At 39.3% G+C, this 26,488-nt stretch overlaps 1 protein-coding gene across 2 annotated transcripts in view; it reads left to right on the plus strand.

The window, feature by feature from the left end:
* The window catches only part of LOC102699031 (ASXL transcriptional regulator 3), a 72,526-nt gene that overhangs the window by 40,474 nt on the left and 5,564 nt on the right, over positions 1-26,488 (plus strand). Inside the window, exons 4-11 of one of the 2 annotated variants that reach the window (XM_015353725.2) lie at positions 17-128; positions 8,680-8,801; positions 13,933-14,050; positions 16,556-16,675; positions 17,341-17,504; positions 21,714-21,810; positions 23,743-23,848; positions 24,379-26,281. In XM_015353725.2, coding sequence (XP_015209211.2) covers positions 17-128; positions 8,680-8,801; positions 13,933-14,050; positions 16,556-16,675; positions 17,341-17,504; positions 21,714-21,810; positions 23,743-23,848; positions 24,379-26,281 — 2,742 coding nt within the window. The remainder of the gene's footprint in view (positions 1-16; positions 129-8,679; positions 8,802-13,932; positions 14,051-16,555; positions 16,676-17,340; positions 17,505-21,713; positions 21,811-23,742; positions 23,849-24,378; positions 26,282-26,488) is intronic. The other variant, XM_015353726.2, reaches the window with a different exon arrangement.

Here is a 26,488-nt window from a genome sequence, read left to right on the forward strand (position 1 = left end):
ATTGTGTTCTTTGTAGAAAGAAGAATCACCAAGCCTTGCCGATGGGGCAACTGAGTCTGTGTGTGAATCTGATATAGAAGGTATTGAAATGACCGAGACAAATAACAGCACCGGTGAAGAAAATGGAGGTAAGCTAACTTGATTTTTTTTTTATTGCCATGTTTATTTATTTTTTTTTAATTGGTCGGGGATTTGATGTTGAAGCATTTGAAGAGGGAATGCTTTTCACTAATGTAATTGCCTTAACTCGCTGCTGTTACAAATGATTCAGTTTGCTGTTTCTCAGATTCCTTAAGGTGACAGTAATAAAGAAAGATAAACACACTGATCCAGGAATATTGTGGTATTGAAGAAAGTGCTTTAACTGCATACAGCGTGCTTTTGCACAGATCCTTCTCTGTCTGTGATCTCTCTGTAGTGGCAGTTGTTCTTAAATATGAGCATATGGAAACAATATTAATTTGTCATGTGGCCTCTTGCAGACATTGTCTAATTTCTGTTCTGAACATTCAGAAGGAAAGGAAGTCTGCTCTTGTCAGTTTCTGTGGTTAAGACGGATTGCTGTTTCTATCACATTACCTGGACCAAAATCCAACTCTATTGTTATATTTAAAGGCCTTTAAAGGACTCCCTGGAGTTATTGATTGTTGCCTTGCCTGAAATGCGGCTGGAATTACATTTTTGAGACCTGAACTCTTATCGCAAAGTAATTTAAAATGATTCTGGTCTGAGGGTTTTAAAAGGTCACAAAGGCACTGGTAGAATCAGCTTCATTACCCAGTGTAGAGCAATATCTGCTATCAATCTGCAAACAGGTAAGCACATAACAAAGTCAGACAGCTACAGCACGGCTGTTTTTTTCTTCCTTAAGATGTTAGAACGTTGCCACTAATTGGCTGTTAAGACTCCCTTCTCAACAAATAAGGATGGAAAAGCAGAATATTTAGACTATAATCATACAGTAGAGTATTAAATTGATATTGAAATAATTCGCAAGATGTTTGAAATAACATTATGCCTTAAAATATTGAGCATCGGAGACGTGAAAAACGAAGTGTACTTATGTTAATCACACTTTAGAGTGAGGAGACATTTTAAAAGAAAAATAACTAAATGACTTTTTGACAGCCATGTGTAGGTGGTTTCTCAAATTATATGCATTGTGTTTGCTTATCTCTATATTTATATCACTGAGGGGGCTGGAAAAACATGTGTGTCCTTGTATGTGTTCATTTAAATCTATTTTTTATATAAAGCATGCTTTGGTGCGGACGGAATCCCCATGGGATCTCTAACCACATTTACATGCTGATACTGAATTAAACCATGACAGTGTGAAACCCTGTTCTAGGATGCTCAGAGACATTAGTTACTGTACATTATGCTTTGTAAGGTCACTTTATTGATTTTGGATTTTATACGTTAGATTAAAAATCAGTACTTAAATTATACAGAACAATATCATTACTCCGGTAGCTGATTGCAATGTTGAAGGTTTTACTCGGGATTTAAACACACAGCCTTCCAATTTCTGCTATTATTCAGGAAACATTTGACAGCTGTGGTGGGACACAACTACGCAGGGCACAGCTGCAGTAATGTGCTTGAGATCACCCAGTGATTATAGCTCACATCATATTTTGATATACCTTGTGAAAGGTATATTTTAGCAACCTTAAAGGTGAAATTAAAAATAAACAAGTGACCTTAAAAGTCTGGGGGGGGCAGCAGTTGTATAAAATCACTTCTGGAGTCCGGGTTTATTTGTGTATGGAGTTTCGAATGTTTGTAAGAAACATGGAATTGATTCTGGTAGGAATCTTTGCAGTCATAAATGACCTATTACATGTACATTATCAAGATATGTCTTTATTTTAAGTGCTTATGATTTACATGCATAAGGCTGGTGTGAGAAAGAACAGTTCTGTAACTGCTCCGAAAGTCATAGCATCCTGTAGTTGAATGACTTTTTCATCCTATTTAACAAGTGTGGGTGGTACAACATACACAGACCTAGTGGTGTCACAGTAGTGACTTGACTTCACGTGAAGAAAAAAATATTATATGGTCCTGAATTTTGTTATTTTACTGTTAATTAATCATAACTTAACCCAGTCAAATTCTGTATTTTTAAACTAAATGGATTATCCAAGTAAAAATACTTTCAACCCTTTGAACAGTTCTGTATACATTAGGGATTTGTCTCTTTCCTAACTCTTGCTATGCAACAGAAAGAAATAATAAAAGCTGTGCTATAAAATGAGAAATGCTTTTTTTTTTTGTTCTTCTAATTGGTTCCAGAACAGCATAGTTTTGTATCTTGACTTTAAACCAGTACTAAAGTGCTTCCCTTCAGGGACTTTATGGAGATTTTTTTGGCTCTCTATTAACAAATGGAAAAAAAAAATCCTCAACAACAGAAAGATTCAATCATATTTCTCCCACGACATCACCTTTACAAATTATCCCATCTGTTTCAAAGAAGCCTGAACAGATTCTTGTTCATCCAAATGCGTTTCTGCTCAGTGACACTGACAGGTGTGATTTCTGAGCTTTTTCGTTTTGTCTTTTACATAGATTGGTGTATTTATTTAATGTGTTTATATAGTACCCGTAATATAGTATTCGTTTCACATTTTTATTTTTAAGGGGTATAAATCACCACGTTTCACTCCTCTGAGTGAAGAGTGAATATTGAGGACAATCACATGTATTGGTTTAGGGAAAATGCACGGTGTTATAGTGGCAAACTGGAATAACAACAGTATGCTTTCTGACTCTGTTGTTGAAACACCTGACTAAGCCATCATGTATTTTGTTGCATTGTCTTTTTTTTTACATGTTGTGAGACTCTTCCCCTTCCCCCATGTTAAATGTGGGGGTGATGGATTGAAGTCAGCCTTTTCTTCTCAGCATGACAAACAGATGAATAATGACTGAAGCAGAAATATACAGGGGATCGATAATTGTATAGTCATAATGAGAGGCACCTTAATTAAGCAATTAGAAACCCCAAAATTCAATCTTGTACGTCAAGCAGCCACTGAAAACAAAACTAACGACGTGTAACTTACAAATCGTAAGATATGACCAATAAAATGATCCTAGTGAGGTTTTGTTCCACCAAAAATGTGGTTGATTTTCTGTGTGCAGTGTTTAACGTTTTAAGCATTGTTTTAAACAGTTCCTAGTTCTCTAGTAGCGTTGTTTATTTGTAGGAAAAAGCAGCAGATTAGATCAGAAATATCTAACCAGTCGCAGGCTCACTAGCCTTTCCCATTGCTACTTGTTATTTAAAAGAGAACTGGGGAATTGTATAATTAGATTGAAATTTGTTGCTAATATGCCACCCCCAGATCCCCAGACACTGAGGTTAAGGTGCAAAGTCCATTTTGTGTGGTTACTGATTTGGATATCCACAGTTTGAAGCTCAGCATATCAGTGTGGAGGAGTGGTGAAGGCTCTGGGTTCATAACTGAAAGGTTTGGGGTTCAAATCCCACGTGAGACTCTTGAGCAAGGTACTTCATCCACACTGCTCCAGTAAGATACCCAGCTGTATTCATGGGTGTAAATGTTAGTTGCTTTGGGGAAAAAGCATCAGCCAACTAAATTAGGAATATAAAATTAAACGTATAACTACAGCATGTTGAAATGCATGTGTAAAATGACCTGTTCTGTCCAGTCTGTGGTATGCAGGCTGGATCATTACACCCAGTGGTACCGTATGTGGGTACTTATAATGTCATCATACCTACATTCCTCAAACAAATACATAAAATTCAGAAAAGAAATCGGAATGAGGGCTGTGTCCGTTAAGTGTTTTTGATCTCCTTGTGTTCACTTGAGTTTCCTCTGGGTGTTCAGGTTTCCTCCCACAGTCCAAAGACATTCTGCTAGATTAACTGGTTGTTAGGAAAACTGGCCCTGGCATGAGTGTGCATCTGTGTTTGTATTTTGTCGGCCCTGCGATGGACTGGTGTCGCATCCGGGGTGTATCCTGCCTTGCCCCCATTGGTTACTGGGATAGTAACCCCACTGCCCCACTGTGACCCTGAACTGAATAAAGCAGTCAGAAAGTGGATGGATGGAAATCCTTAAGCACTGCAAGGAATGTTACCAAGTTTAATTGAGTCTCACCTGCAGAACTCAGAATTTGGAGAACGTATGCACTAAAAATAAAAATTAAATTAAAATAGATGGCTTTTTAACAATTTTCATAATGGTAGTATTAGAGTTTATAGACATCCATTCATTTGATGAATATATTATTTAATGAAAGTGATTTATTTATGTATAGATACTGGCTGCAACTTCTCTGTCACTACTGTTACTGTACAATTAGTATCATGTTGTCAGTATGCTTCATTAATAATCTTGATCATTTATAATTTCTAAAATCCATTTACTGTTTTTTTTTCCCCCATTTGGATTTATTAATTTAGTTTTGGCAAAGATCCATCTTTTCTTCATTCACAGAAACATGACAGCTACGAAATGTTTGTTTAGTAATTAAAGAGTCTAATGAAATATCTAGAGGGAAGAAATGTCCAGTACTTAATCCACACACCCATGGTAGTAATCTGTGAATAAAGATTCATTTCATTTTTAACAGCAGGAGAATGACTCTAAATTGCCATTCTAATTAAAACTAGCCAAACAAAGGTGGCTCATTGTTCAGCTGTGATGAAATCTGAAGTCACATAGGCCTTCGAGTGTTACCAATCTAAAGTGGGGTCTCTGTTTTTTTTTATCAAATTGAAATTTAGGATGCTGTCAATGTGCTGAATTGGACTATATACTAAAAAAGCCTTTTTTATTTTTAAATACTATAAATGTTGGACAAGTACAGTACTTTATATGATGTATGTACTGTACGGTAAATGCACCTCACAAATATTGTTCTTAAAATGTGTACATTCTACAAGCCTGAAGCGTGCTATCGGGATTTCACAGTAATTGAAGAGGAGGGGTTGGGTGAGTGTTGTTTTGGTTGCCCATACTGTATCTGTCACTTTATTTTTGCTTCACTGTGTAGCATAATGAAGTTAGTTTTATGCCGAATCCTGCAGTCTGTTAGCACTATGTAAATTGCCTGTGATTATGTATTGTATATGTGTGTGTTTACAGTGTGATGGAATTATTAACTACAAATCTCCTTGGACAAAGATGTCAACAAAATAAAAAATATTCTTAGAGATGTAAATTCACCGTGCATGACAATTCAGTGTGCATTTACAGTACTGTCCATCCATAAAGTGGAGGACAAAACTGAACCAAGTAATTATACACCAATAAGTCTGGCTTTTATTACACTCTAGGTTATGGAAACGATTATTACAGCTAAATTAAATGGAAATAGCATCATAGGAGGTAGTCAACATGGATTTAAGTCTTGCTTAACTATCTAATTAGAGTTCTTTCAACAAGTAACAGCAGTAATCATACACATGGAGCATATGATCCGGTGTAGTTATATTTTTGGAAAAAGTTCACCTCAAAATATTAATTTTCAAATTTCAGATGGCTGATGTTCAGCAAAATGTGTACAGGAAAACGTGAATGTTCACATATAGAAGGGTGAATGTTCTGATTGGGGTGATGTACAGTACAGTCTCGAGTATCTGACAATCAACATGCTGTATACATACAGTATGTGCTGTGTACTGTATGCGTGTGCACGCATAATATTTTGCCCAATCCCATGCTGCTTTGTCTCTCAATGCGTCAAATACTGCCATTGACGTAGCACCGCTTGTTCGTTTGCGCTCGTATATATAATTGTATTATTTGAGAAACATGACAAGTGCGAAAAGAAAGTAGTTTTTTCAATGGAACAAAAGCTTGAAGCGTTAAAAAGATTAGACAAAGGCGAGTCCACGCAAACAAATTGCATCTGAATTCGGTCTGGGCCAAGTTACAGTTGGTGACTGGAAGAGGAAAAGAAGTGAGCTCTGTTTTATAGTAGATTAATAAACCAGATTTCATACTTATACTGCACTTCCATTAATCTTTGATTTGTCTACTCAGTTTCTGCATTATCCAACATTTTCAATTTTCCGACATACTATCGGTCCTGTTAAGGTCGGATAATCGGGACTCTACTGTAATTAATGGAGTACCACAGGTATCTGTACTAGGACCACTGCTCTTCCTAATTTATATCATGATCTAGATCATAATTCTGGTACAGTTAATAAACTAGTCATGTCTGCAGACAATACCAAAAATCGGAGGACTAGAAGCAACAAATGACTTTCAAAGACATTTACTACATTAAATGAAGACATGTAGCACAGAATATTACATACAGGTAGTAAAAACATAAAATTCAAATTCAAATGGGTGACATTGAGCTTGAAGAGGCCACTTTTTAAAAATATTTACCAATCATGCTATTAAACACACATAGTGAATTACATCTCATGATATTGAACCCCATAAAGTGAATTACCACTCATGAAATTGCAGCGATGCAGCAGGTTCACCAGGTTTTTTTTGTCCTTCAAAGGTTAACAGGTGTGTGTGCTGAGCACAGAGGGGGGTAGAGATCAAGAGAGAGATTGTAGCAGCAGCATTTACACAGGGGGAGAAAAATTAAATAACGATGAAGCCAACAAACCTTTTAAAACTGTCATTAGAATAATTGAATACCAAATACACGGAAAAATAAGGAGTACAGAATTTCCTCTTAACAAAATTCTAAATACTGCCATTCCCAGGCCCTTGGATACACTCATTTACTATTACACTCCTCCCCTATGTTGTTCAGAAATTAAATACAGTAAATAATAAAATCGCTTAGGTGCATGGCTGACGTGATTGCTGTAGGGGCTGCAGTGAGGAGGCGTGAGGTGGTCCACAGAGGTCACCCCAGGGGTGCGCAAACAGGGCGAGACTGAGTGTAAACCAGCCCAGGTGGAGTCCCCTTGCTCTCACTCCACAGGAAGAGCCTGCTGCCCTGCTGGCTCTTCACACAGGAGAAACAACCTCCTTGACGGGACCATAGGATTAAAGGACGTACGTTTTTTAATGTAAAGTCGAATTTGCGGAAGTCAAGTCTCACGTAACCTGGGAACAGGGTGTAATTGAAATCAAGGAATGTTATTTCAGATTGTATGATTTTTTTAAGCTTTTATGTTGAATATTGTGCGTGGTTCTGGTCACTGCGATGTCAAAAAAAGTTTTTAAAAACGCTATTGCTGCCCTGGATTTAGTCCAGAGAAGAGCAATAATGTGATTTCTGGGCCTTACGAGAATGTTTTATCCTGCCAGGCAGAAGAAACTCAGCCGTTTTAGTCTTTTAGTCAGCTGGATGAGATCCTGGATTAATTAGCTTCTACCAGACTGGCTAGATGTGTTGAATAGCCTCCTCTCATTTGTAACCTCCCATATGTTCTTATGTTAATTTAAAATAAATATGGGTCAGCTCTTGACTGAATAGAATATGACTAAGAAGAACATTTCACATCAGTGACCTTTAAAGTGTAGAAGTTAAGCATATGTGTTTTTTTTCATATGGATATATTTACGTTTTTTCTTACTTCTTATTAAATCTTATTTTATCCCATAGAAGACTGTTATATTCTGGGTTCTCTTCCTGTGTTTTTTTGAGAAATGCAAAGCTGACCAGCTGTGCCTTAATATTTTATGCATTATGCATATAAATAAAAGAGGAAGCGTTTTTTAAATAACGCATCCCTTTTGTAGGAAATATTGTGGACTTGTTGAGATTTAGATATGCATTTTTATGCTGTGTGCTTATTGTGGCACGCCATTTGATTTCTGAAAGACGTACTGTGTTGGTATTCAGCCTTGCTCTTTTGGTGTGGCGGTTTTATTTCATTTATCGAAAGGTCTGACTTCAGAGTGCTTTCCGAGGGTCGGATCACAACAGAATGAATATGGACAGGTGTTCTTTATTTTCAGGGTCACTAACGACGTTTCTGTTGCCAAGCCAAATGAGTTTGCACTCGCAGACTCCAGCTAACAGCACAGTCGGATGAGGACCTGCTCCAGCTGTAGCTGGGTGAAAAATTAAATCCACAGCAGCAGGGTGGAAAAGTGGGCCTCCTTATTCCTTACGGGAGAAGCGCAGGAGAAGGGGCATAACCGAGAGGGATGGGAGTCTGATTGGAAAGCAGTTATCCTGGCCCTTTCGGCCACGAAACAAGGTTCTTCTCAAAGTATAAATTATGGCCTCTCTTACCGGATACTTAGCAAAAAACACAGCAGGTACAAACAAACAAACGAATCTGCTTTCAGACTCAAATGCCAACCGTAGTTTGCAACTCCTAAAATATTCTCCTGATTGACGATAGGCCGAAGTTGACTGACTATTCACAGCTTGTGTGTTTTCAGCAGATGGCAGAAAATAGCTGGGAAACATGAAATATAATTCATTATATCCTAGTTCTGAATATGGTGTATATGTTTTTATATAAACAGTATGTGTGCATGTATACGACTGCCTTTATCTGAAAAGGGGTAGCAATAACCATGTGACAGCCCAATGTACAGTATGAGCTAGGAAACTTGTCACAGAACTACAATACCTTGAAAGAATAAGTGGTGTTAAGTCAAAGTCTTTTTTTTTTTTTACTCTTGTGAGGAGTTTGTTAGGCTGCCGGCTAAATCCAAACCCTTTTGTGCCTGCGTTGAGCTTTTTGTTTCATTCCAGTCTGTGCGATGAAGCTACCCGATGAAGTGTCTTCCGAACATGATTCAAACACCACGACTACTGCGGTGCAAAACAAGTCCGTGTCTTCCACTCAGCAACACACCAAAAAGGCTCTGAAACAGGTAAGAAGACACCAGTCGGAGTGCTGGCTTGTGCTTTCATTATCCTACAGCACCCCTACATGGAGCAAAATATCCTTGCATGCAGACTGGGCTTTTATCCCACACTGTCTTATGCAGTCCATTCATTGTACAAGGGGCGCTTTAAGCTTGCTCAGAGTTTTAGAAAACCTGCCTTCGTTTAGGCCAGGTAATAGAAAATGTTGAGTAATGCTTATATCATTTTGTTTTTTTTTTAATTAGTTTTGTTTTTTCCAAACTTAATGACAAATGTGTGGAACCTAACAAATGTAAGAATGAATAAAGTTAAAATTCAAACTAGTAGTGCAACTGGCACTGCTTTTGTCGGTTGTGAGGCGGTAGGAGAAGCTGGACTGCTGCTTGGAAAAGCTGTACGATGCTTTTGTAAAATGTATATACAGTACAGTACATACTACAAGTACATAGGGGGTGTATGCTTTATTTGTGCTTTATCGCGTACAATTCCAGGGATTGGCTGTGTTGTATCGGCTTGTTTGCTCGTTTCCAGTCAGTAGCAGAATCGTGCTGTAAACCAGACCAGAATTTTTCATCACCTGTTTTGGTTGGGTAAAAAAGTCTTTTATAAAACTGCAAGGCAAACCAGCCGTTTTCACGAAGCTGAAAACACACTTTTCCAAACCCCTCAGACGGGTTTCTTTGGCATCGCCGCCGCATGCAAGCCTTATTCTTCATGATGAATTCATTGGCAGGTTCGCAACGATATGAGACCCCTTTTCCGCCCCGCGCTCTTTCCGCGGACTATAAACTTTTTTGTGCTTCGCTCCGCCTTTCTCGAAACGACTGGTGCCGGAGTGAGCATTGTTTATTCCCCACCTCCCTCAGAATGATCAGCGGCAGATAGCGGGCTGGCTTCTTGTTCTAGACGGCCTTTTTTTCATGCGATTAAGTGTGAGATTCCTACTGCTCAGCCCCAGTGGGGCAGAACTAAGCTGCTCTGCCAAGGTTTCTTCTTTCTGTGTTTGAAGTTGAATTTGCATAAGGAGCAGTGTGGGGGAAGCCTGAGAAAAATATTAAATCACACATAATGTGTTTAGAGTTTTCTGTGTTGCATTTGTTTGAATAGCCTTGAAGTGCTTCATTGCTGAAATCACAGATGTGCTGTAGGATAATAGTCTTTGCAGCAAACTCCTAATTGCTGAACATCACACTTAAATAAAGTCCATAATCTTCAAAGTTATTAGCATGTTCACTAGAGAGCAACAAGCAAACTGATATTTTCTAATTAGCAAGTGCAGTTGCTACAGCGCACCACAGAATGTAAAAAGCTTTGTGCATTTTGTCTCAATTTTACCCTAATGTACTGATCCATATTTTATGCTGACAACAGAGATGATCTAAATGTCTACAAAACAATATGTTCTATAATGAAGATTTGCGCCCATTGAAAAAAAAAAAAGAATTACATAAATCACTGATGCTGTCACTCGTGTGAAAATATACTACAAATCTGTTGGCAAGTGATAGTGATTTCTTTCTAGGCTTCTGATAAGTATTTCATGCCACTGCCTGGCACACTGAACTGCAATAAAGATTATCCATATCGGTGTAATTTCTCCAGTGTTAAACCCATAGTGTGCGTCTCAGGCATAATGTAAATAAAATACAGCATTAAAATTGGACTGTCAAGAGCTTAAGCTAATGGCGTTTGATTACAGAAAATGGGTTGTAATCAGAATATGTATTTTGTATACGCTGGGAACCTTATCCTTATACTTTTCCACTGTTGTTTTTCCATTTCGCACCAGTACATTTCAGTATCATGCCATCAGAGATTAGATTTTTGTCAGTATAGCGTGAAAACAGTTTTGTTTGAGAAAAAAAGATGAGTAGCTGAATTGCACACGCAAACGGAACATACCTATCAAAAGTTATGTCTCAGCTTCTGACATGTTACTGGTATTTGTGAAATGTCATTCACTTCAATAAGTGCATTAAAGAGCCACAAATATGATCTAAATGTATTCAGTTTTTGTCTTGAAATCGCTCCAGTGGGAAAGTATAAGTAAGCATTTGCTCACAATAAGAGAGTGGGTTTGAATAGGAAATTAAATCACTTCAGTTTTACGATGAGATAAAGACATTAACTTGACATGCCTACTGTACAACATTATTTACTGTGTGAATCTGAATTAGAAAATGCATGCCTTACAACTGCAGTACATGACCAGAGACTACATGACTAGGTTTTCATATTAAATTAAATTAAATTTTATTAAATTAAATTTCATATTAAAGTGCAAAGAGTGTTTGCTGTACCCGTAGTAAAATAATTTAAGTATTTTGTTCATATACTTGTCAAATTTCAAATGGACAATCTGTCAATAAAAAGTGACATTTGAGTCCACGTGCAACCAGTTGTGTTTGGCCTGGGGCAGGAGTTCTCTGTGAGTCTCTGGGCTCAAATGTACATTTCTAAAATGTTCTATTTTTAAATTGACTAATGGATACATATTGTACTTTGTTCTTTTTACTGATGACAAATGCATAAATCCACTGTTGTCCCACAAAAACCCTAACATACTGAATAGGATTTCCAAAAGTGTCTCTTTATGTAAACAAACGTGCCCTTCTGTAACCTTGTTTACAATTAAAACATCATCAGCTTTATTTCTTTCTTAGAAGAGGTAATTTATAAAAAGCTTAGTAAAGGAGATGACATACATTTCAAATGTTACCACTGTCTTTGCAAAAACAAACTTATTACTAGCAATGTTTTTGCAACAGTGCCTTTTGATAAGGTTACAGTGTTTCAGAAATCTTTCATTCAGCAGGAGTGTAGAGTATGGTTTGTTATCTTACATTTGTAGTGGCCCAATGTCCATACTGTGTGTTGAATAGACAATAGTGTTAGTTCGCAGTCATAAAAATAATGTCAAATTAAATATATTGCAGGGCTTTCACAGGATTTATCAGAATTCTAGCCGATAAAAGCACACTTTGAGTTACTATGCTTTGAAAGCATCTACTGTATGCTTAGATCTGCTTGTAGTTCCTCTATATTTAAATCCAGACTACTACTGTATCAGTGGCATTAGAGTTTTGAAAGAGTAAATGTCCACACTTACTTCACAGAATTCAGCAAACTCTACAACTAATTCTTGACAAGGTACTATGATATTTTTAAAGTACTGTAATTAATGTATTACATTATGCCAAAGACTAGAATTTTCTGATAATGTATTCAAAGAAGTATAGTTTCTTTTTCAACTCTTTAGCTTTCTAAAATGGATTCCTCCAGAGAAATAAGGGGGCAGGGTCACAGTACTCCCAAGTAAAGTGTTACATAAATGGAATTAAAAACATTTTTATTCATAAGCCCTTTCTGTCTCAGAAGGCTCTCAAGATCAAAAGTAGGTGTCTCATCTCTGCATAACCCTTCTAAATTAAATAACAGACCCCTCACGTTTCCATGGAGTTTTAAATGAAAGAAAGCTCTAAAAACTTTGCAGGAGGACACAAGTTATTTTAAGATAGAGATTTAACATCTCTCTTAAAAATCTTGTATTGAAATATACATTTTAAATGAGTTCAAAAAGGACCAGGTTGAGTATGAGGTGTTGCTTAACAATGTCAACCATAATATAATAATGAAGATATATTTGTAATAACTTTTCTTCAACTCTGTTTTCTAATTCACCGATGATAGTAATCCTGGATGCTTTTTTTAAATATCCTCTTATATAGGGAACTCATCTCCAAGAGATTGCTGTGTATGTCTACAGTAAATCACGGAGTTTGCTGGGATTGCCAAGTACAACTAAATGAACTCCTTGTGTGTACGTATGTAAAGGGAATTAAACTTAATTTTTAAGTAAATTGCTGAAAGAATTCCTCCATTAACTGTGTTGTCTGAAGATTTCACATTGTGAAAGAGAGGGAGTGGATCCGCGGTAGCTCAGACAGCAAGGGCGTCTGGCTCCTGACCGGAAGGAAGGTCCTGGGTTCAGTCCCAGGTGGGGGCAAGTGATGAAGCTTGCTCTGATTCCTTCCAGACGGCTCCCAGTTCCACTCAGCCTGCTTTCCAAGTGAGTACTGTGGGTAATAGGCTGACTGGAGTGTGATACTGACCCCATCGCCTCCACCTCCAGTGTTGGATGGTCAAGAAAAGTGGGGCCCTTGTCCCCCATTCCCCCATGGGCCTTGATGGCCTGAAAAGGGACCGACCTACCTAAAGGGAGGGCGATACTGTCCAGTATATATTGCCTCTATTAACATTAAATAGGGGCCACGGGAGCCCTGTTATTAGCTGGTACCTTCAAATTAACATAAAATCAAATGTACAGTAAATTCAGGTGTTCATCTTGTTCAAACTGATCTATGGACTTTTCAGGAGCTTAATAAGCGGATCTTTGAAAGAATAAACGGAGCCCTAATGCAAAGGAATGTCACAAAAGCAGCACCAGTCTTGCCGGGCTTCGTGTGACGATGGCGAATTTGCAGCGTTTGTGCAGATGTTAGTGCGTCCTTTTGTCTGCTCCGGTACTGTTCCACGTACTGTAGCTTCCCGCAGGTGGAGCTCGACAGGCTGACTCGCTGGGCAGGGACAGCCCCCGCCAGGTGTTCAGAGCGAGTGCCGTAGGGATGCCTGCGCTGGAGTGCCAACACCTTTCAGTCTGCTCTGAAGGGACCCCCCCGGCCCCATTTCGCTCAAATAACCCATCTTCGCCTGCCCTCCGTGAGATCCGTCTCAACAAGCAGCTGGATTTCATTGCATTCTTTCAATCAAGCCATTCATTTCCAATCAGATTCAAATGCAACAGGTTCTGATCTGCATTGGGTTCAGCTTTAAGTACCTGCTGGTTAAAATACAAGGTTTTCATGTTTAAAATGAATTTAAAAGTGTTCCTGAAGTGACGTTCTTGAAGTTGCCCACATAACCTGGAGATATCCTGAGCTTCAGGCATTTTAGTATGTTAAGATGTGAATTTCAAAAGGCCGTGATGTAGATTTATCACATAGTGCGATACTTAGCAAAAGGGATATTGAATTACAATGATAAATAAAAAGGAAAACTGCAGCTGTTAAACCCCACCTTTATTCTTATTATTTTCCATACACTTATGTCTTCAAATTCTGCCCTCCTCTCCCTCAGGCACTAAGGCAGCAACACAAGCGCAGGAACGGGGTGTCAATGATGGTGAACAAGGCAGTTCCCCGTGTGGTGTTGACTCCTTTGAAGGTGTCTGATGAGCAGCCAGACTCTCCATCAGGTAAAGAAAGACTCCGGTCGTCACTTGCTGTTGTTCAGAAGGCCATGTTTTTATGTGCCGATGGTCTCTTTCTAAAATGTGTTTTTCGCATAACTCCTGTCTAACATCAGGATCTCCATTTGCCTTTGCACCTCTGCTGCGGCGTGTTAAAATGTGTAAAATTCACAAGCATACTGGAATGCAGCACTAACCTGGCAGCAGATTATGTAGTGCTTAGTTGAGTGATACAATCACACGCTCTCCTGAGTTTACCAGTATTAAACATAACAGGGATAGTAATAAGCAAATCTATCGCTGAAAAATAACTTGTAGGAAATCACTAAATAGCTTTATTTTTCACCTACCTGTAATGGTGACAAGCAAAGTTTTAAGCATTGCTTAAGTCATATCCGAACCAGATGAATAAGCAAATAAACTAGTGAATAAGCATTATCTCAGTAGCGTTATTTCAGTAGCATGGAATTTGTCATTCACTAAATGCAGTTGAAGTTCACTTACAGTATATTGTTAGAAAAGCTGGTTAATCAATGATGACTGAGTGACAGTCACTAAGATCTGGATTAATCATAAGACACCACCGATGAAATACAATCAATCTGGTGTTGAAATTTAGTTAGGTGTTTACTCTAGTCAGTTGTTTAATTTAGTTTTAAAAACTATATTTCATACTGTAAATGTTGTTCAGGGACTGTTTTCAATCTCGTTATTTAAAGGCATGATCTCTGATTTCTACGCACGCATGCTGTTTAACATCAATGAACATTGAGTACAAACTAGGGCACTCATAATGGTTTTCTGTGTCTTGTCCTCAGAAAACTCTTAATGGACTTCTGTTTCTTCTGTGTCATGGACTTTATTTATACCCAGTGCATTTATCTTTAGAAGGTGAATCAATGTACAGTAGTTCCTAGAAATATATTGTTAATTCAGATTTTTTTTTCTTTCGCCTTATTTCTGTTTTGAGTGTCAATTAAATCTTGTGCCCCAGATAAAAACAGGAAATTTGCAGGGTTCTAATGGTCTGTGAGACATTGTGTCAGAGTGAGACCTGCAGGGGGTTACATATTTTGGTTTTTCATGGACAAAATAAAGTGATTTTTAATATTTTTACTCTGAAAATGAAGATGTGATGGGCCATAACATTTTACTGTAGTCCATGAGTGATTGGTCATTTGATTTGAGCAGCATCTTGAAACTGTTGAAAAGGCTTGAAGACTTCTTCTTCTCAAGTCCTTTAAAACTATATTTAAATTAAGCACAGCTCATTAAATTAGGTTGTGTTGTCTTTCAGGAGTTTTCATGGAGAGTTACATCTTAAAAAAATAGGGCTGCCATGAGCCAATAAAATTGATTATCTGAGTACACTCTCTATAGTCCCATTGCCTCAAGTTGCCTCAGCAAGATAACTAAAAGTAACCTAATCTAGATCTTGAAGCAGTTTAGGAGGATTTCATGATTAAGAGTGTCAAACGCAGCGCTAAGTCTGAGGCAGAAGCATTGAGAAGTTCATAACTCACCTTCACCAGGGCTGTTTTCAGTGCTGTGGAAATCTCTGAAGCGTTTGAGTAGCCCGACTCTAATTAAATAGCCTTGCATTTGGGACTGTCTCCACATGCTTTCGATATATATGGATCCGAAGGAAAGATTTTAAATGGACCTGTAGTTGACCAGAAGTGTAACTGCAGCAAGTGAAAAAGGCCACAATGTCCCGAATCAAAACATTGACTGCTACTGTTGTGACAAAAGGGACCAAGAGCCCCCCAAAAAATGGATGTCAGTAGGGGGTAGGAATTAGAATTGCTTACTTTGTATTGTAAGAATGGCGAAAAACGCATTAGACTGCCCTTTGGAAGCAGAGACAGTGCATTTGTTGTTTGGCTCTAACATGCTGTTGATGATTGAGAAAAAAGAACGTCGAATAAAACCAGTGATCCTGCAGATGTTAGGACCATCCTGAACGGCAAGTCCAGTGACCTCCTCCTTTGCTCTGGTTGGCAGCCAGGAGCTTTCATGGGGCGTAGTTGCTGGTTATACCAAGGGGATCTTTTGGATAAAGGAAACACCACACAATCAAGAATACCCATCAGGAGTTTGTGATGTGAATATATTGTGTATGAAATGCAGTGCTACATCTGGTGATAAAGGGAGGCCGATAGCCAATAATTTTCACGTTACATTACAACTTGATGGCCTGAAGCACAACATTCGTGAAAACTGCCAGATCACTCATGGTGGCGAGATCTAATGGCCACGGTGCGGACTCTGGGGAAACTGGCCCCGGTGTGTCTGTCTGTGCCCTGCAGTGGACTGACACCCTGTCTGGGGTGAATTGCACTTGTGTGCCCTTTTCTTGCGGGAATGGGCTCCGGGCTTCCCCGCAACCCTGAATTGGACGAAGCGGTTAGAAAATAGATGGATGGCTTAATTCCGCATTTTATTTCATGCTCTTAGAGTATGTTATTTGATTACATGCATTTTTTTGTTTTTATTCTGTATTATGTGTAGGGTCAGAGTCTAAAAATGGATTTGGCGATGGAGATAGCTCTGAAAAGGATCTAAAGCAGAGATCCCCAACTGGGAAGCAGATAAGTCAGCACCTTAAGAAACTAAAGAAATCTGGCCTGGGTGAGAACTAACATTATTAAGTTTATAAATGCTTGTCTACATTGTTATTTATGAACTAAGGTCTCTGCTTTCCTGTAAAGACCTTAGTGGGCCTGTGCGACAGTTGGACCATGCAGTCAGGTCCAATTTATTTCAGTTGGTCAGGGTTATCTCTACTGAAGACGCTGCAGGCCCCACAGTGTGAAAGGAAGCACGTGGTCCAACAGAGCACAATTCAGAAAAGCAGGTTTAGCCCCTCCATCCACTGATGTGACTGTCGGTTTGCTTAATGCTTAACACCGACTAGTTCATGCCTAGAGGGGGGATAAACTGAAATTGTGCTGTTCCAGATGTAGAAAATAGAAGTTAGTCTGGAGGAGCTGAAGTATTCCTTAGCTGAAACCGAAAGCAGCTTGATCTGGCTTGCTCACCAGTCATTCATAGGTGTTCCTTTTTTGTTTGTTTGTTTGATTACCAGATACCAACATTTCTGCTTTAGGCTGTTTCATCATAATGATTGGACTTCACGAGCATTAAAAATGACAAAAAAAACTAAAACAAATAAATTCATAAAATAAAACAACAATAAAACTCATATGTTTGTAAATTTGAGATCCCTGAATAAATGTAGCAAAGTCAAAGGCTGTTTTGAGTGTTGTGAAAGTCTTAATCTTTTGTCTTTTTAGGTCACATAAAGTGGACGAAGGCTGAAGATATTGACATTGAAACTCCAGGGTCTATTTTAGTGAACACCAACCTGCGGGCATTGATCAACAAACACACATTTGCATCCTTACCTCAGCACTTTCAACAATACCTCCTGCTTTTACTGCCAGAGGTCGACAGACAGGTACGGACAGCTTAGCCCTTGCTGTGCTTGATGCTTCATGTACTTCCCATGAATCCCACTCAGTTGTTCAACAAGTGAAAAGTGCATAATTCCTCTTGTGGAAAGAAACATTCCTGGGTATCATTAGTATGCAGTTTCTATTATTCTTTACAGTCCATAATACTCTCCTTGGACCTGTTGTACAAGCAGGATCAAAAAAGCAAATTCATTCCGGGCATGTTGGAGCCAGATCATGAGAAAGTGTTGTGCAGAGTGTTTCAGATTGATCTTATTGTTTTAATGCATTACTTCAGCACTGTGTGTGGTAACACAAGGAAAATAAAAAGTACATTTTGCATACACACAGCTATGAAGATAGGAAGGAAGACAGATACTGTACTATGCTCAAAATTTAACATTCAGACTTTCTGTAAAAATGCAATAAAATGCTCAGAACATGTTTTCTGTAGAAAATGGCCTGTTGAATTAAATTAGAATTGCTTACATTGTACAGGTTACTTTTTGCCCCTACGTTTATTCATATTTGATGTCTTTGCTGTGATAGTTTAGTTATATTTAATTATGAGGCTCATATTATTGTAATATTGGTTATACGAATAATGAAATGCACACCTGGAAAATTGTCTAACCCAAGATTTTGTTCACAATCATATACATAATATTGAAATTATTAAGTTCATTATTAGCATTCCTTAATTATTGCATGCAGGTGGTAAAGCATATTCTGTACTGTGGTTAGTTAAGCATAAGCTTCATCAATTGCTATTTATACAGGGGGTGGACACAATAATGGAAACACCAAGCAATGAATGAATATTTTATAACTAATATGGAGCTGCGACACCCTTTACCTTCAGAACAAATTCTGAATACTGAAATACTGTACACGTTTTGGACTGGTTCTCCTGGGATATTGGGCCATTCTTCAAGAAGGAAAGCCTCCAGTTCTTTGAGAGATGAAGGAGGTGGAGATCTGGTCTGCACTCTTTGCATGAAGATTCAATGATGTTTAGATCTGGTGATTGGAGACATCATGGAAGGTGTTTGACTTCATCCTGGTGTTCATGAAACCACTCTTTAGCAGTGTGTATGGGGGCATTATGGAATTAGGGAATATGGAAACATATTGAGGAAACAATGTCTGCACCGTAGGGCACACCTGTGTAAAATGACTTCATATCCCTTGGCCATAATTCTACCATGCAGAGTAATAGTTGGACCCAGTAACTACCTGGAGGTGGCTGCCCAAACCATAACAGATCCACCACCATGTTTAACAGTTGAGAACAGGCAGCGTGGGTTGAAGGCTCCTTTTGGCTTTCTCCAAAACATACAGTAAGCTCATCCTGATGTAGGAAACAGAGTAAAAGAAAGACTCATCAGGCCATATTGCTTTCTTCCCTTGCTCAGAAGTTCATGATTTCTGCTCATCACACCAGGCTTTGCATTGTTGCGGATTGGCCTTGTTTAGAAGTGGTTTCTGTGATGGTGGGCACCCCTTCCATAATTATCAGCTTGGTGAAGCTTGTGACGTACAGTTTGTGTTGGGAGTGAGTCAAGGAGGTGTAGATTCAGTTCAGCAGTCATGTCTGAGGCCACTTGTCTCCTGTTAAGCTTTGACTTGCAACCTCTGTTCCTCTTTCCTGATGCGATTTTCTCTTGTTTGGTGTGTGGTGTCATCATACCGTATCATTTAGCCATTTCTGCACCAATTATTTCAAAATCTGTTAGAGCGCTCTTGTCGCTTTAGAAAAAAACGCATATTTGAAAACAGATTGTAAGTTATCATTTATAGCCCAAAATATTGGTAATCCAAACAGGAATAAATATGAAACATTTGTAGAATCTTTTTTATTGTGATGTCTTTATTTTGAAATAGCCCTTTTCATTAGGTATTTCCATTATTTTGTACATCAAGCGACTTATTCTGAAAGAAAGGGAGGGTGGACTGTGAATTAAGGGACTACAGGTACAGTAGGTGTCCTGTAGTGATGTAAGGTAATTCGCTTGTGGCCTGTATCTATCTCCACATGCTGAAACTCAGTTGATCAACCCTGATCATTGGCTATAGTGTGCCCATGCTTCCTCAATAAAACTTGAAGATGTTTTTTGTACATATAATCAAGTTGAAAACAAATTGACTTAAAAGATGTACAGTAATGGAGGAAGTAGGATCTTGCCGGAGAGGAGGATCAGAATTTGGGCCAGACAAATTGTGTAAGTGCAGATCAGGCTGGTAGAATGTGACCACACTCCAGACCAATCAGGATCAGGGCCCTGACCCCCTCAGTACATCTAATACCAGGCCCAGGAGCGTCTTCACAGAACAGGCACTCCTGCGTCTCTGCCTCATGTATGAACATTTTCTCCCCTGCCAAGGTGATGCCTTGTGCAGTCCTTGGTGTGGTACTTCATTTCTCTCCCTCCTCTCAAGTTTTTTTTTCATATTTCCTTACATTTCTGAAACCTTTAACTTACAATTTAAACCCAGTCTGTCTTGTTTCTTTGGGGGAAGTAAATTAAAAGGAGATTGTCACAGTCCAGAGGTTAATGCACATTAGATTTTCATGAACCCAGGAGGAATGTCCCCGGAGTCTTGAAGGAGAAGTTTATTCTAATAGTATTTATTATAGTATTAACTTTATTCTAATAGTATTTATTATAGTATTAAGTTTATTCTAATAGTATTTACACTGTTGCCATCGTGACTTGCACGATACTTGCATTGTGCAGTAGCTAAATGAATGTCACCTCTTACTTCACAGTGTCTTTGGCATTAAATGTGTTAATTACTGCTAGAAAACAGTAATAGCACTTTCATAATTATATGAAGAACTTTTCAAAACTGAAATTGTGTGCTTTCTCAGTTCTTTTCAGTGTTATATACTGTACTTGTATATACTGAATATATATGTTATTGGGTTGCTTACAACATTATGGCATTTGTGTTGTGATGTTTTCTTAAGATATGTTCAGCAGTATGGAACCAGCTTTGCAGCATCAAGTTTGCTTCACAAAGCATGTCTGAAATGAGCTGCCAAACACAACACTGTCCCTTCTTAATGAAGGCGGATACTTATTCCCAAAGCGCGCAAATAAATAACTTTGGATATTGTATTATGATTTATTCCACCGAGTGTTTTTCCACATCATTGGTATATCAATATGGTATATGGAAAAAATAATCTGTTTATTCTTTAACCCTTAATCTAATATTCAGCACCTGTTTGCTTCAGACATTCAACCAGCTTGTACTCAGTAATTACTATAATTCTTCATAACAGACTGAAGGCCCTGTGGGACACTTCGTGAGAGGGGATCTTCAAACTCATTTATGTGTACAGGCCTTGATTTTTTAAAGCACTGCATGCACACATGCCTGTTGACTGTCCACGGGCTCATGCACAAATTTGATTCTGTCACGGATCCTTGTATCTGAAGAAACCTGTTCTTACCTGTTTGGTATTGTAAGTTGTTTCAGTGCATTTCTTTGTAAATCTTTAAAGCGCAATAATATCCTATTAGTACTGGTCTTTGCTTTTTGTGCAGAACAGAACAGAAGGAAATGGAAGCACTGTAAGCCTGTATTTAACTAGACTTCTTGAATATCTGCATTAGTGCTAAGACTTACAGTACACATTTTAACTTCTATTTTTAAATGCATACTGTATTTCGACACTGAGGGTTGTCCTTTTGGAACCAGGATGGCAAATTGTCATACAGAGCACATCTGCCCAATTACAGTGGCTTGTTTCCTTTTGATGCAGTGGGTTTCTTTATGCAGCAGCAATCCTTTAAATGCTGGACTACGTTACTCTTAACAGCAGTGCTAAGTGATCATGGAAATAGTCTCGGCAATTACAGTTAATTGTGTTGCTCAGGAGTGTTTAGAAATGTAAATGGTTAGAGAGATTGTAATTTATTCTGACAGCTCTGGGTTTTACTTCATGATCTTTAAACTCCTTTTGCTATGAGTTTTATTACTAAAATTGGTAAACTCGCATCTACTCTTACAGTGTACTGCAGTGCTCGTTAACGTTTAATATTAATAGAATGATTGCTTGGCTTTACCAATTAGCTATCTATGAGCTGGGCCTCACTGGATTACTCCTGTTATTCTTAAATGAATGCGGCACATCGCTGGTGTGGACCCAGATGTCTTCTGAAACCAGCGCTGCCTCTTCTTATGCTCCCTGCTTTCCTTTGCAGATGGGAGGTGACGGGGTCCTGCGTCTCAGCAACTCCGCTCTGAATAACGAGTTTTTTGCCTATGCTGCTCAGGGGTGGAAGCAGAGGCTAGCAGAAGGTACGTTGGAACTTGGGCTTTTTTTTTTATTTACTCTTTCTGGAGGGTGTTGCTTAGCAACTACGCATACTGTAGCCTGTTAGAGAAAAAAACAGAACACCAAAGACTACAACAGTGGATTTTACAGAAAGGGTGTGCAAACAGTTACTATTGGTCTTTTATGTTTAATGCCTTTATTGGTTTATGCCTTTATTTCACAAGGATGATAAAACTATTATTAAACATTAAAATACATGTTATTTTCACTGTGCACATTAATACTGATATACTCACATACAGGCATAAGTCTTGCACCATCTTTAGTTTATTTCATTATCATATATTCTGCTGCTGCCATTCTGCCTTCTTTTCCCCAGTCTTTTATAGTTGTAATATTAAATAAAATGCTGTGACCTCTCTCTTGTCAAAATGTTTTCAAGCTCTCCCCTTTTCAAGTCACAAATGATCCCTAACCCTTAATAAAGATGGATTGACGTGTATTATTATTATTACATCAGATAAGCATTAAATATTGTTTCGCCTGTATCCATCAATTATACATCAGTTCTGTAGATGTAGATGATAACAATGAATGTTATAATTTCAGGAAATATGTTTGCCATTTCTGGATGAATACTTAAGATGTTTTTATCTGCAATGCCTGGAATTTCTTGGAGTGTAGTAATGTCAGCAAGGTGATAAAGTCCAGTCTTGTTAGTTACTTTTTGTTAATTGCAAGTTAAAACTGTATACTTCTTAGCTGGAGAGAACCCCAGGGCAAAATGTAGTCTTTAAATTATTATTTAATACCCACCAGGTGGCAGTAGCATTCTGCACTAAAAGCCAAGGTATTTAGCACACCAGTGACTTTACACGCACAAATAATTCCTTAAAAAATCTGTCCGATGCTCTCCTTATTTCTGAAAAATACTATTTATTCACCTTGACACCGAAACATTCATATATGTGTGAGATGACGTCTTAGTTAATGGGCCTCATAGATATCAGCTCTACTGATTCTCACTACAAGTTGCCAGGTTTCTTATAACTTCTTTGCTCTTATTTCCTTTTTAGTTTTTAATTGTTCAATTTTAAACCTAGCTCAATGAGGACAGATCCTTTGAACCTTTTGTGCGAGTTTCACGCGTTTCTTTCATTCCTTTTTAAAAAATTCCAAAAGTGTGGTCAACAAACGTATCTAAGCAACGATCTCAGCTACTGGAACGAGAATACTGACTGTTCCGCGTACAGTGGGTCTATTACAATGAACAGGGTGGGGAGGTGAAGGGCCTTACCCTGAGGTTAAGGTATACGATCCAGACCTATCGCAGGTTTGAACCTGCTACTTGCCGACTGGGACAAAATGTGGATTTTGTGGGTTTCCCCGGCGGTGGCGCGCGGCTCGGCTCTCCGCCCCATGTGACACAGCAGCCCCTGCCAGTTTTCAGGCGGCCATAGGCTTGCGACGCCGTCAGCAGAGGGACTTGCCTCTCCTCTTATTACCACTGAAGCCTGCTTGTGGGGCTGCATAATTAGCGACAGCTGTATAGATGAATGGCTCGTCCAAGGAGTCTGTCTGTACCTCCTCATTCTCCAGCCTGCAGTGTGTGCTTGCAGGGCCGGTGTCTGTGAGGCGGGACTAGGAAACACACACGCCACTAGAACATCCACAGTGCGCTGGTTGATAGCAAAACAGTCAGAAATCAAACTGTTAAAAACAAGAAGACATTAGATGGTGTAGAGCTCTGGGCCAGAAAAAGACTGTAGTGGTTTAGAGAACACATTTAGAGGAATGGAGAAATTAGTTAAAGTAATGAAGTAAAGACGGGGGCTAAAAGGGTTGAGAAAGTAAAGTAAACCTTTTTTTTTCTTCTTTTAATCAAACAATACTTGCCATATGAAGAGCAAATTTTATTGTTTTAAATTAACTATATCCAAAATCTACAATTCCAGGAGAATTTACCCCAGAAATGCAGCTCCGGATTAGGCAGGAAATGGAAAAAGAAAAGAAGATAGAGTTGTGGAAGGAGAAATTTTATGAAACATATTACGGAGAAAAGTAAGTGTTAAATTTGTCCCTCGGTCTCATTATTCTAAACATTAAGATGATTAGTGCCAGGGCCCTGTATGCTCCCGACTCCGAAGCATATTAAAACAACATGTGGAGATATTTCTACAGTTTTTTTGCTACCGTTGCTGACCATATGCTGACCCTTTTAAAGCCTTCTTAATTATATTGTATCTGAAGTAAATTTAGAAATAACCTGTTAACAGGAGAGTTTATAATAAGGAAAAAAACTGCAATGGTTATGCTGTATTTTATACTACAAATTTACAAGAAAAATCTAATATAATAATAATCTGCAATCAATATATACTGTATAATAGATTATACTGTATATAATCTATATAAACCTATAATCTATATAATAATCTAATAAAACCTTTGTAAACCACAAAGTAAATTAAAAGTGTGTACTTTGATCTTTGACCAGCCTAATCTTAAACCACTAATCTTAACACAGAAAGCTGATCTTCAAGTCATTGCAAATTTCTTAAATGACCATTCATTCTCGTTCCCTTTTTTAGATTGGGCATGACAGAAGAGGAGTCGGTGACCCTCACTTCTGTGCAGAAGTGTTCTGAGGACAGTGGTTCTTCAGTAGAGCCTCCGGCCGTGCCAGGAACCTCCAGTCAGGGCCCTGCTGACAGAAATGAGCTTGAGCCTTCGGAGAAACTGTATTCCAGTGAAGAAGGTGGGGAGCAGGCGGTGTGCAACATGGAGCTGGCTTCGAAGGTAGCGACTGGGCAGCCATCTGAAGACATACTGCTCTCTGGTTTCCCTGAGATTTCCACAGAGGAAGCTGTGGTACAAGAGGAAATAGCAGAGGAGGTGGACTCTGCGGCTTGCGAGTACCTGGAGGAGCAGGTCAAACAAGGATCAGACACCTCCGAGTACTCCAGTAGCTGCACTCTGAAAAGCCAGGAAGAAGAAATCAAAGGCCTGGATTCCGAAAACTCCGATATCCTTGCCGAATACCCATGCTCAGGGACCTCTTCTCGGCCTTCCCAAGAAACGACTCCGAAGCCAGTAAGCGAAGAAGCAGAAACACTGACTGCAACTCCACAGTTAGCTCCAAATGTACTGGACCAAATCCCCTCCCCTCCAGTAGACTCAGAAGATGACAGCAGTACAGTGCTGCCTGAAGCTAAAGAGGGGGAACAGTCCGCAGAAGTGCAGCAGCTGGAAGCCGAGCAGGCAGCTCCAACGGAGGCAGAGGAGTCTTCGATTTGTTTAGAGCATGACGGTGAATCGGACCTTAGCAGTTCAGAGCCGCCCAGTGGGACGGACCTGTATAACTCAGGACAGCCACCATTATCGGAAAAGACCAAAAGTGAGATGCCTCCTAATCCGTGGCTTGAAAACAAGGTGCAGGAGAGTCCGGCAGATATTCTGTTGTGCTCCCCATCGGAAATACTGCCCGTGTCAACAGAGGAGCCAGTTAGGGTTCCAGACCTCGGTGGGTCTTCTGTGGAGAAAGAAGTAGATGCACTTAGCCCAGTCAAACAACTACCACCGTCAGTACAATTGTCCCATTTGTGTGAAAACCCTACAATAGAGACCGTGGAACACAATTCGGCTTCCTCTCCCAGATCACCTGGTGTGAACGGGTATCGAATTCAGGAGACAAAAACGGCACCTGTATCTCCAGAACCACCCAAAGTAGAGGAGGAACCGGAAATTGAAAATGTCGAAAGTCAAGTAAAAACACCTTTATCGAAACCCCCTGAACCCTATGCTTCTCCCGCTGCTGAAAATCCCATAGTGCATTCTGACAAGAAGCTTGAGAGTGCAGACACTAAACAGAATCATTTCACGGAGGAGACCGACTCTGAAGCACCTCCATTCTCAGAAGCCACCTATGAGCCACCTCCATTCTCAGAACCTGAAATCCAGAAACCAGCCCAGCTCCTAGCTGAAACGATGGCGGCTGAACCAGAAGTGGTAGAATCTCCATCACCTGAGGTGTCACCCACTGAAAACTCCCAGATCAAACAAAATAAGAAAGAGCCCCAGCATGAGATTGATACCCTTCCCGTAGAGAAGACAGAGACTCATGGCAATGGCAAAGGCTCCAAACAGAATAAGTATCACCAGGCTGCCGAAAAGTCGTCTGCTTCAGAAATCACTGCATGGGCTGAAATGCCAAAGGCCAAACACCATAAGCCCCACTCAACAAACCACCACCACAGGGCAGATGAAACGCACTCTATTAAGCAAGTGGACCCCAATAGGTCTCCTGACATAGCCCGCTCAGAGAGCAGGGATATAGAGAACCCCAAGAGGAAGACTGGAGAGCAGCACGCGGGGATATGTAAGGAAAAGCGGGCCAGGATAGAAGAGAGCGAATCAAGCAGCTCTCACTCAAGTTCCCAGGCTCGTGAGAAAGACGCAGTGCCCAAGGAGGAGCTCAGAGTACCTCCGCTCAAGGTTTGTGGAGAAATGATTTTGTTCCTTAGTAGAATCATTGAATTTGAAAAGACCAAGTTCAGATTCAGAAAGCTATCTTGAGAGGGAAAAGTATCTGGTGTTAAAAACACCATTTTAGACATTTAGAAGAAGGATAAGAAATCCTTTGTTTTATTAACATTTGCCACTCTGGACTTGGTTCCTCAAAGGTGTCTTCCCTTTCAAAAG

The sequence above is a fragment of the Lepisosteus oculatus genome, chromosome 6 (genome assembly GCF_040954835.1).
Source record: "Lepisosteus oculatus isolate fLepOcu1 chromosome 6, fLepOcu1.hap2, whole genome shotgun sequence".
NCBI lineage: Eukaryota > Metazoa > Chordata > Actinopteri > Semionotiformes > Lepisosteidae > Lepisosteus > Lepisosteus oculatus.